General features: G+C 51.8%; 1 protein-coding gene across 1 annotated transcript in view; it reads left to right on the top strand.

Annotated features, from left to right (window-relative positions):
* Positions 1-758: 758 nt before the first annotated feature.
* OCA2 (OCA2 melanosomal transmembrane protein) overlaps positions 759-11,500 on the top strand; it is a 99,879-nt gene continuing 89,137 nt past the window's right edge. The window contains exon 1 of the mRNA XM_006167291.2: positions 759-1,030. Coding sequence (XP_006167353.1) covers positions 777-1,030 — 254 coding nt within the window. The 5' untranslated portion in view covers positions 759-776. The remainder of the gene's footprint in view (positions 1,031-11,500) is intronic.

Genomic DNA, 11,500 nt, shown 5'->3' with positions numbered 1-11,500 from the left:
TGAACCGTGGTCAGTCCTGTGGGAGTCTGGCGACATAACCACCACACCGTCTGCTTGTCCCGCTTTTCCTAATTTTAAATAGGGGTTATTCTCGCATTCTAGTAGCATTAGTTTGCTAAATGCAAAAAGGTAAAGACGAAGAAAAAACCAGGCACCTTCACCTTGGCTGTCCTGAGGGAGCTGTTTGTGAGGGGTGTGTCTTTTTGGTTTTCTATCGTATGCATGTAATTTATATGTACGAGGGGTTTTCAAAAAGTTCACGGAAATGCATATTATTAAAAAACCTATGCATTAATTTCAAAATTGCACCAAAATAAACTCAGATTTTAATTCCATTTTTTCCACTAACTTACTTATGGCTGTCGGGAAGGTCGCGATGCATTTATGCGTCCTAATGAGCACGTGTGTATAAAGGCAGCGTGGCCTTCCCGACAGCCAGCATGTCACGCACACACCGGAGCACCAGGCAGCCCCTCCGTGGCCCTAACGTGTCTCCGCGCCAGGACGCCCCTGGGTCCCTCGTGGTTGCACAGTGTTTTCCACTGTGCACACATGTTTCCCTCCCTGAGGTCCTCGCCGGTGTGAAGTGGCTGACATGTACCCTCGGGGACAGCAGGCACTGTTTCCGTGTGGCATTGGAATGCAGGGTACTGGAGGGCCGAGTTATCAGCACCTGCTCCGTAGTCCGGAGCCTTCAAGGTAGCAGCCATACTCCGGCTGGCGTTCCCTTGACTGTGTGTTTCTGGCTGACGCAGAGAGAAGCCGGCCTGCAGGACATGCATTTGGAGAGCAAGCACGGCGGGCCGGGCTCCAGGGTGCTGGAGGTGGAGCTGCACCAGACGTCTGCGCCAGCGTGGGCCAGCCCTGGAGGGCCACCACGCGGGGGACCAGCCGCCAGCACAGGCAGCAGCAGCAGGCCGCAGGGAGTGAACGGGCCAGACTTCCGGAGTGCCCGCCCCAGCCGGGCTGCTGGGCCCAGCTGCTGGGCTCCAGAGAGCCAGGCTTCCGGCGCCTTGCTCACGGAGCGCAGGTGAGTCTAGGAGCTTTGTCTTCGCAGTCGTCATCTGGAACAAACGGGACGGTCCCGGTAGGTCCTGAGGCAGCTCGGCACACACCGGGCGTCCACGCTGGTGAGCCAGGTTGGCTGAGGCACCTAGACCCCGCGTGACCGCTGTGGCCGGCCTCTTCTCACTTCCAGAGGTATGGCTCGGTGGACTCTTCATATCAATGGTTGTATTCGTGTGTGTGTGTGTGTGTGTGTGTGTGTGTGTGTGTGTGTTTTTCTTCTTTTTTTTTGATTTTCACTGTAGGGCGCGTGCGCTCGCCAGACAGACAGAGAGAGACATAGAGACAGAAAGCGAGAAATCACCCCCCAGGGGGGATGGTCACGCCGCAATCCCTTCTCCTCCATTCTCCTCTCTGGATCTTGGGCACGCACGCACACTGGCCCGGCGTGAGTTTTAAGCCACTGGGTCCAGGACACGAACCGCGGTCGACTACGTGGGAGTCCAGCGACATAGCCATTACGCTAACTGCTGGTTCCCTCGTGTGTGTGTTTTTGACATCATTTTTTCCTCCGGAACCTTTTAAAAAAATAATAATTTAATTTTATTCACTGTTATCATTTGTTAATTTGACCAGAGAGAAAGAGAGAGGGCACGTGAGACAGCAAGCTGCAAAGTCCGGGATTTGAACCATGGTCAGCCATGCGGGAGTCCAGCACCTTAACCACCACACCATCTGCTGGGCCCTTTGACATCACTGTTAGGAATACTTGTTCTTTGTAATGTCGGTATTTTCCCGTTTTCTAGACGTTTTCAATGTTGTTGGCTTTTAGGTTTAGCCGTCTTGTGTACCTGAGGTTTGTTCATTTCCTTTCAAGTCTCACGTCTTCCTTCCCCAGTCGGAGCCCTGTGTCTCTTGACGGCCGTCGCTGTTAGGTGTGGAGTGTGCGTGTACTCATGGCGCTCCTGGGGGTGGCAGCCTGGCCCCAGACTCTCCAGGGAGGATTGATCCAGGGCTGAGTCTGGGGACGAGCTGGGCTGGAGACCTTCCCTGAGTGTCTGCCACAGTAACTCCGCCGCAGAGCACAAAGGCAAACCTGCAAGCCTACCGCAGGGTGGGGAGCTGGGTAGCCTGCCTGGAGGAGGGGCCTCTCTGACTGCCTGTGCCCCCCTGCCTCTCATCCTCACCCCGGCCAGCCCTGCAGGGCTCCATGGTCTCAGGTGAGGAGTGCAGGGCACAAGCTCATTCACGTGTTCGTCCCTGGCAGTCCGCTCACATCCCAGAGCAGACTTGAGTCCGAGCGGCATCCCGTGTTCTTCCAGGGTCACCCCAGAGAACACAGAATGCCAGTGAATTCGAACTTGAGATTGGCAATGATTATGTGGGAGAACTCCACAAAAATTGCTGTACTTAGGGACCCGCAGTTAGCGTAATGGCTACGTCGCTGGACTCCCACGTAGTTGACCGTGGTTCGAGTCTCGGACCCGGTGGCTTAAAACTCACGCCGGGCGCGTGTGCGTGCGTGCGTGCCCAAGATCCTGAGAGGAGAATGGAGGAGAAGGGATTGCGGCGTGACCATCCCCCCTGGGGGGTGATTTCTTGCTTTCTGTCTCTATGTCTCTCTCTGTCTGTCTGGCGAGCGCACGCGCCCTACGGTGAAAATCTCTCAAAACAAAAACAAAAACAAAAACAAAAAACCTCACACTGGGCGCATGTGCGTGTGTGTGCGTGCCCAAGATCCCGAGAGGAGAATGGAGGAAAAGAGATTGCGGCGTGACCATCCCCCCTGGGGGGGTGATTTCTCGCTTTCTGTCTCTCTGTCTCTGTCTGTCTGGCGAGCGCACACGCCCTATAGCAAAAACCTCTCTCTCAAAAAAAATTGCTGTACTTTCACACCCACTAGCGGCGGCTATTACAATTAAAAGGAGACAAAAGCAGATGTCTGTGAGGATGAAGAGAAATTTGACCCCATGCACTGTTGGAGGGTGTGAAGGGGTGGTACAGCCATGGTGGAAGATAGGTTCCTAAAAACATTTAGAGATAGAATTGCTGTATTATCCTGCATTTCTCTTCTGGGCGTATACCCGAAAGAACTGAAAATGGGATGTGATGTTTGAATATTTGTGTCCTCTTCAAAATTCATTTTGGAACTTAAACCCCGACGTGACAGCATTAAGAAGTAGGGCCTTTAGGGAGTGGCTGTCTTGGGGTGGAGCCCTTCTGAATGGAATCCGTGGCTTTGTAAAACCATCTTCCACCATATTTATTCTTAGGCAGCATTGCATAGAAAGATTTATTTTTAATCAGTGAAAGTGTAATTTATTTTTCTAATTGTTTCCATAAATCAGGGATTAATTGACCTTGAAATCTGCCATTTCATAATCAGTTAATTATCTTCTGGGTTTTGATTTAGCAGTAATGCATTTGATGACATGTTGGATGGGAAAGTAAATTTGAGAGAATATGTTGAAAATAATTAAGATTGGGACCAGCAGATGGCATAATGGCTACATTGCTGGACTCCCATGTAGTTGACCACAGTTTGCGTCCCGGACCTGGTGGCTTAAACTCACGCCAGGCGCGTGTGCGTGCGAGCCCAAGATCCCAAGAGGAGAATGGAGGAGAAGAGATTGCGGCGTGGCCATCCCCCCTGGGGGGTGATTTCTCGCTTTCTGTCTCTCTCTGTCTTTCTGGCAAGTGCATGCACACTATAGCAAAAACATCTCCAAAAAAAAAAAAGAAGAGAATTAAGATGGGGCCAACCTGTGACATGGTGGTTAAAGCATCTGAATTTCATTTCCTTTTTCTCGTTTTTCAAAGAGGTTTTTGCTCTAGGGTGTATGTGCTTGCCCGAGAGATGGAGAGACAGAGAGACAGAAAGCGACAAATCATCCTCCAGGCGTGAGGGCCACGCTTCAGTCCTTTCTCCTCCATTCTCCTCTCGGGATTTTGGGCATGCACGTACATGTGCCCGGCATGAGTTTTAAGCAGCCGGGTCCAGGACTACCTGGGAGTGCAGCGATGTAACTATTATGCCATCTGCTGGTCCCAGAGCATCCAATTTCACATGGCCAGTGTATGGATCAAGTCCTGGACCTGGTGGCACGCTGGGTGTGTGTGCATGCATGCCCAGATCCTGAAAGGAGAGGGGATGGCGGTTGCAGGATGTACACCCAGGCAGCACGCACCTGAGTGAGCTGCGGTAGGGCCCTCCAGGGATCGCCCACACCGTCCAAGGACCCCGTGGGACAGGCCCGTTCTCACTTTCTCTCTCCCTGGCAAGGGTATGCCCTCTGGCAAAAACTGAACAAGCAAAAAAAAGATGAATTATCGTGAAACACTTTTTATATCTATCACAAATTAGTTATAACATTTCATTATTACCCAATGAAAATAAATATATCGCTGAATATTTGGAAATTGAGAGGGAGAACCGGAACAATGGCTACTTTCCACTCCCACGTCCCTGCCTTCTCTCCTGTCCTCTGGCACATGTCTGCACGGTTGCGCAGCCCTTAGTTCTTCCTGAACAATGTATCCTGCGCCGCCGGTCTGACTGCACGTGCTCCACGTTTACTTTTGTAAGTGAGAAACACAGTAAGAGAAGGAGAAAGAGTCAAGAAAAATTTTTTTAAATTTTCTTTCTTTCCCCTCCCTCCCTCCCTCCCTTCTTTCTTTCTTTCTTAGAGATTTTTGCTACAGGGTGCGTGGCAGAGAGATAGACAGCGAGAAATCAGCCCTCAGGGGTTGCCATGCTACAATCCCTCCTCTTCCATTCTCTTTTCAGGATTTTGGGAGTGCACGCACTTGCATCTGGTGTGAGTTGTTTTTATTTTTTGAGCGTTTTTTGCTATAGGGCGCGTGCGCTCACCAGAGAGGCAGAGACAAAGAGATAGAAACCGAGAAATCACACCCCCAGAGGGGATGGCCACGCCGCAATCCCTTCTCCTCCATTCTCCTCTCAGGATCTTGGGCACGCACGCACACGCGCCCAGCGTGAGTTTTAAGCCACTGGGTCCGGGACACGAACCGCGGTTGACTACGTGGGAGTCCAGCGACATAGCCATTATGCTAACTGCTGGTCCCGCATCTGGCGTGAGTTTTAAGCCGCTGGGTCCAGCACTCTATCCGTGGTTGACTATGTGGGAGTTCAGCATTGTAACCATTACGCCATCCGCTGGTCCCCAGAGAGAGGGGTTTGGGTGGGCTCTCACCTCTGTGATCCCTGGCCCAGCTTCCCGGCTAGCTAGGCTTATTGCCACACAGCCCCGACGGGCCGCGGTGACCAGCGCAGTGACCACCTCTTGAGTAGTGTGGGTGATCCCTTCAGAAATGCTTGGGGACAGCCAGACCACCTCAAGGGACCTCAGCTTCTGCCTCGGCGGGAGAGGCTGTGTCCTCGTGCTCTGGGTGAGGGAGGATGCCTTCCTTGGGTCAGGCTGCTGAGCTCTGCTCCCCTCTGAGCTCCCTCCGTCAGATGTGTACACGTGAGCGTGGCTGGCGTGTGCCCTTCGTGGCTTGCCCACGTGGGTGCTACCTCGCCGTACGTCCTCCTGCTGGGCAGACAGCCATAAGTGCCCAGGGATGGTGCCGATGATGTTGGGGCCTCACAGCCTTGACATCGCCACGGCTGTGGTTACAGCCACAGTCTCCACCAGGACCCTTGGTGGTTTGGGACATGGGTGCGCTGGGTTGTCAGAAGAGTTAGGACACAGCTTTGCGTAGAAAAATGTGACATGACTTTTCTGACTACCCAGTACTTCCCTACGCATAGTCACTAGGCCGTATTAGCATTACCTTTGGGCTGGGGCCGGCAGGTGGCGTGGTGGTTAAAGGCACTGGACTCCACACGACTGACCATGGTTCGGGTCCTGGACCCAGCAGCTTGCTTTCTCACTTTCCCTCTCTCTCTGATCAAATGGGGAAATAATGATATGACTACTAATAAATAAAGTTAAATAAAAATAATTCTTAAAAAAAACAAAACAAGAGCTACCTTTGGGTCTCGTTTTGGAAGATGGCCCCCACCTACCATTTCCAGCCTACCATCTCCGCTGTGTTAGAGCGCTCCCTGCCCTGACGGCCCCTCGCGCTCCTTCTGTGGAGCCTCGCCGCAGGCCCCTGGGCGTCCCTCTGCTCTGACAACTCAGCTGGGGCTCCACTTGGCTCTGACGGATCTCGTCTTCCTGACCGCGGGAACGGGCTGGCCGCCTGGCGTGCCTGGGACCCCCCTTGCTTGGGATGGCCCCTAGGGGAGGCCGTACATCACGCGCCCTAGGGAAATGCAGAGCTGCAGTTTGGGATCCTGTCGCTTTGGAGTTCTGTCTGTGCTGTGCCTTCGTGAACACGGCCGGGAGAACACCGTGGACGGTGCGGTGCTGCGGCGAGGAGTGCATGTTAACGGTATTCCTGCCGGTACCACTTGCCTGTCCTCTACCCGCAGGTTACAGTGTCCGCTGGGATGCGGTGACCTTGGGCTTTTAGGATTTATTTTTTTGCTTCCCAGTCAACTCTTCCTGGCCTTCTTTTCAGCTTGTGGGTTGGCACCCGGTCGCTGGGCCTGGGACGACAGAGCTCGCAGTTAGACTGGGCTTGGCGGCTGCGCGTCGGGGCCTGGAAGGGTTGAGAGCCCCCCTTGCAGGGCTGAGGTGTCGGGCCGCATCTGAGCTGGAATTAGAACACAGCTGTGCGCGCTGGTGGTTACGGGCTCCCAACGAGCGCTTTTCTCCTCCAGTTACATTAGTCGGGGAGTCAGTCGGGTCCATCTGGCGTATAACTCACAGTATCCGCAGTGCGTGTGATTTTGTAAGTCTGCACAAAGTTGGACCTGGATGCACAAGGGGGCCTTTGGGTGCCCGAGCTCAGAGGAACAGCCTAGGGGGTGCAGGGAGGCAAGGCTGAGCCGAGCAGCCTGCTTTGTCTGGGGAGGCAGAATGCGCCGTGCCCCCACAGAGGTCTGACACCTCACACTGTCCCTGTGAACGACAGCCATCTGGTTTGTTTCGGGAGGAACGAGCCGTGTATGTGTGCAAATAAAATGATGCCGGTCTGCAAGAACTAGCCCAGTCAGAGCTGCCCAGAGTTACTGAGCTCTTGTGGGGTTTCCAGCTAACCGGGATTCTAGTGCTGGTTCGACTTCTCCCCTGGGCTTTCTTTCCCGACGGAAAACCACCTTTGCAGCACGGATCTCGGGCTGCTTGGGTGGACACTCGCCCACGCACCGCAGCCTCCGAGCCAGACCTGCTGCTCTGCACGATCCTTCGAAAAGGGAGGACGGCATCTCGCCCCTCAGGCCTGAGAAGCGACAGCCTCATTCTCACTGCCCCTGTGCAAGCCCTGGGAGGACGAGCCCCTCTTTCTCATGGTGTTTTGGACGTCTATTCAGTGGTCACCAGCTTCCCCAGCAGTTGGCGTTGTTAACGGCGGTCTGCATCCGTCTTTCCCCGTGGACTGGGCTGCACCGGAAAATGGCTCTGCTAGGCCCCTGCCCACTGCAGCTTTCTCTAGGGCGAGAGCAATGCACGTTAGATTACGACGTTCCTACATTCTAGTAAATCCTCAGTTCTCGGAGATCTCCCCGGGCATCAGGGATACGCTGACACTGTCACTGATTACTGACATCCGCTCATATTCAGCAGTCTCCACGTCAGCTGTCCTCAGCAACCCTCTGGGGCATTGTAAAAATAGTTTCTAGACATTCTTTTCAAAATACTGACTTGCACCGGTCTATAATGACACTCCTTGTTTAAACAAAGGTTCGCATTAAACCCCGATACATTTTCCAGTTAGGGAGCACGCCCAAGGTTGCTGACTGTCAGTGAGTCCTGTGACACCAGCACAGGGGACGTGGTAGGAGCGCTCATCCAGAAAGCGAGCTCCCCTTCCCTGCTTCGCGGTAACGCACCAGGCTTCTTTGCAAAGCGAGCTCCCCTTCCCTGCTTCGCGGTAACGCGCCAGGCTTCTTTGCACCAGGCTTCTTTCTGGGCTGGGCGACTCACTGGGCTCCTCAGAACCAGCAGGACTCATTTCCCCGCCTCCTTCCTTAAGCTTTACGAGGATGTTAACAAACGAGCTGCCCCATTTTCCGCGCCAACAGGCTTCCTAGGTTCCCCTGGTTGACTGGTGACCTCTACCATTTCTTTGCCGTGCAAATCCCCCCTCTGTCCGACTTGATAAGCTCAATACTGCTTTAAAAATAGCATATAATATTCCATAGCGGCAACCTAATACCTGTCGCAGAAGAGTCAACTATGCAGTGCGATTTTCTCAGACCCTTTTCTGCTCACCAACCAGCCGGCTCCCTCATCTCTTCTCCACGTAAGGCTGCTGTCCGGGGGTTTGTGTTTATGATTCTTGCGTGTGTGTGCGTGTGTGTGTGTGAATGCACAGACACGTGTGTGTCTCCTGTCCGTGACCACATACTTCGATCATACACGATGTATCGTGTTACTTGACTTTGAGCTTTATAAAAACTATCATCGCGTCTGTTCTCTTAACTCCTTTCTTTTCTCAGGGCACTGTTCCTAAGGCTTATTTATATTGCTTTGTTTAGCTGCGGTTAACCCATTTTCACAGTCATGCAAAATTCTATTTTGTGACTATACCCTTGGGCGATGGAATGAAATCTTTGGGGTTTTTCTATGTATTATACTGTGTCGTCTGCGAATAGAGATAACTTCTTCTTTTTAACTTGGTTACCTTTTCTTCCCTTGTCTTGCCTGACTGTGGCTGGGACTCCCAGTACCATGCGGACAGAAGTGGCCAGACAGGGGTCCTTGTCTTTTCCTTAGCGAGAAGCTTCGTCTTTCACCTCTGTACGCAGGCAGCTGCTGCCTGCGGGTTTCCTTAACCCTCTTTATTATGTTGAGGTAGTTTCCTTTTGTTCCAAGTTTGCTGAAAATAGAACATATATTTAATTATAAAAAAGCGTTGGCCTTTTGTCTTTTGTCGAATACTTTCTCTGCAGCAAGGGAGCGGGTCATGTGGTCTCCCCACGTGTTAATATGCTGCATTTCATGGCTTGATTTTTGTATTTTAGCTTGCTTGCATTCCAGGAATTCCTTGCATTCCAGGAACAAATCCCACTGGGTCACGGTGCATAATCCTTCTAATATGCTGCCGAATTCCATTCGTAGTATTTGCTGAGGATATTTGCGTTGATCTTCATGGGGTTGACCTTCATGGGGACGTTGGTCTGAAGTTTTCTCGTCCATTCCCTCCTTCCCAGTTTTCTGGAAGAGTTTAGTAGAATGCTCACCTTGTCCAGGACCCTTCCCCATGGGAGGTGTGGGATTACTGGTTCCTACGCCTCACTGGGTGTCAGCCTGTTCTCATTTTCTGTCCGGACACAGCCTCCTAGGTTCTGTGTGTCTGGGAATGTGCTCATTCCATTTAGAATTCTTTTTATCTTAAAATCGGTAGCGATGTCCCTGTTTTCATTTCTGAGTTTAATCATTTGAAGGTTTTTTTTTTCCCTTGTCGGTCTGGCTAAAGATCTGACAATTGTGTTCATCTTTGCAAAGAATCGACTTTCACTCTCACCAGCTCTCTCCGTTCCCCTGTGACCTTCCACTCTCACTGGTTCTCTCCGTTCCCCTGTGACCTTCCACTCTCACCAGTGTTCTCTGTTTCCCTGTTCTCTCCGTCCCCCTGTGACCTTCCACTCTCACCAGTGTTCTCTGTTTCCCTGTGACCTTTCACTCTCACCAGTGTTCTCTGTTCCCCTGTGACCTTTCACTCTCACCAGTGTTCTCTGTTTCCCTATGACCTGTTTAATGGGCTCCAATACGGTTCCTCGTTCTCTTCTTTAGCTCTTTAAGGTGTAAATTTAGGTTGGTCGTCAATTGGCAATCTGTTTCTCTTAGTACTTATTAGACAAGCAGGGAGACAGGGAGAGAGCGTGGGGCGCGGCTGAGTCGGCTGCGGAGTGCAGGAACTCTAGACCAGACTGGCCCTGGCCCTGGGCCTCCCCAGAAGGAACGGTCACACACAGTTCCTCCTCTGTTCTCTTCCTGGGATTTTGGGCTTGTGTGCACATGTGCCTGGTGTGATTTTCAAGCAGCTGGGTCTGGACCTTGGACAGCACTCAGCCATGCAGAAGCCCAGTGCCTTAACTACCACACCACCTGCTGGCCCCACAAAGCCTATTTTATGATGCAAAGGTGACTATCTCATTTTTAAAAAAACTGTTTAAAAGGAGTTTTTACCTTAGGGCACGTGCGCTTGCTGGAGAGAGACAGAGAGAAACTGTGAGAGGGGAAAGGGAGAACTCACACCCTCCCCTGCAGTGGGGGATGGCCATGCCGCAGTCCCTTCTCCTCCATTCTGCTCCTGGGACCTTGGTATGCACACACACGTGCCCAGCATGATTTTGAAGCCACCGGGTCTGGGACTCAAACCACAGGAGTCCAGTGACAACCGCTACCCCGCCTGCTGGCTCCATGTCGCATGTAGTTTATTGAGTACTGTATAGAAAGCGAGAAGTAGAGTACGACTTATTACTTTAAGCCATAGTCATTCTCAGTTTTTTTCCTAAAACAAAACACATGGCAGCCCCCACCATCATAAAGTTAAAAAAAAAAAAATCCTAAACCAAATCTTTGTAAGTTAGGGACTGTCTATCCACGGGGTCTTTAAACAGTTAAAGGAAAAGACGTATTATGAAAAAAAACTATACATATGAATTTCAGTTATTTCTTTTTTTTTTTTTTTTTTGAGAGATTTTCACTGTAGGGCGCGTGCGCTCGCCAGACAGACAGAGAGAGACATAGAGACAGAAAGCGAGAAATCACCCCCCAGGGGGGATGGTCACGCTGCAATCCCTTCTCCTCCATTCTCCTCTCGGGATCTTGGGCACGCACACACACGCGCCCGGCATGAGTTTTAAGCCACCAGGTCTGGGACACGAACTGTGGTCGACTACGTGGGAGCCCAGCGACATAGCCATTACGCTAACTGCTGGTTCCCTCAGTTATTTCTTGACCCAAAATAAATTCATACTGACTTGTTCCACTTTTACAGATTTTTCTGAATTTCCCTTGTATTTGCGATGTGTGTCCGTACACGTGTATATCTCTACCTGACTTGAAAAACAATTACCATGATTGGTTCCCTTCAAAAAACCTGACCTTCGAAACCTTGCTCTGATTGGCCTCTAGAATCCCTCAAATTCGCATATCTGGCACCTCATGATTGGTCCAAAAGCAACCAGTCACGGCCCACCGTTTACAACCAATCAGGGCCCACTGTTTACAACCCACCAGCGTGTATATAAGCAGGATGCCTGGCCCACAGCAGCCAGACGACACAGACGACTGAAGAGCCTGAAGAGCTGAAACACCGCCCAGTCTCCAGACGACCCTGAAGACCCTGAAGAGCTGACACTGCATCGTCTCCAGATGACCCAGGAGACCCTAAGAGCTGTGACACTACATCGTCTCCGGACGACCCTGAAGAGCTGTGACACCGCGTCGTCTCCGTGCTGCTCACAGTACAC

The sequence above is a fragment of the Tupaia chinensis genome, unplaced genomic scaffold (genome assembly GCF_000334495.1).
Source record: "Tupaia chinensis unplaced genomic scaffold, TupChi_1.0 Scaffold144682_1, whole genome shotgun sequence".
In the NCBI taxonomy this organism is placed as follows: Eukaryota; Metazoa; Chordata; class Mammalia; order Scandentia; family Tupaiidae; genus Tupaia; species Tupaia belangeri.
This window is presented reverse-complemented; position numbering and strand designations above follow the sequence as displayed.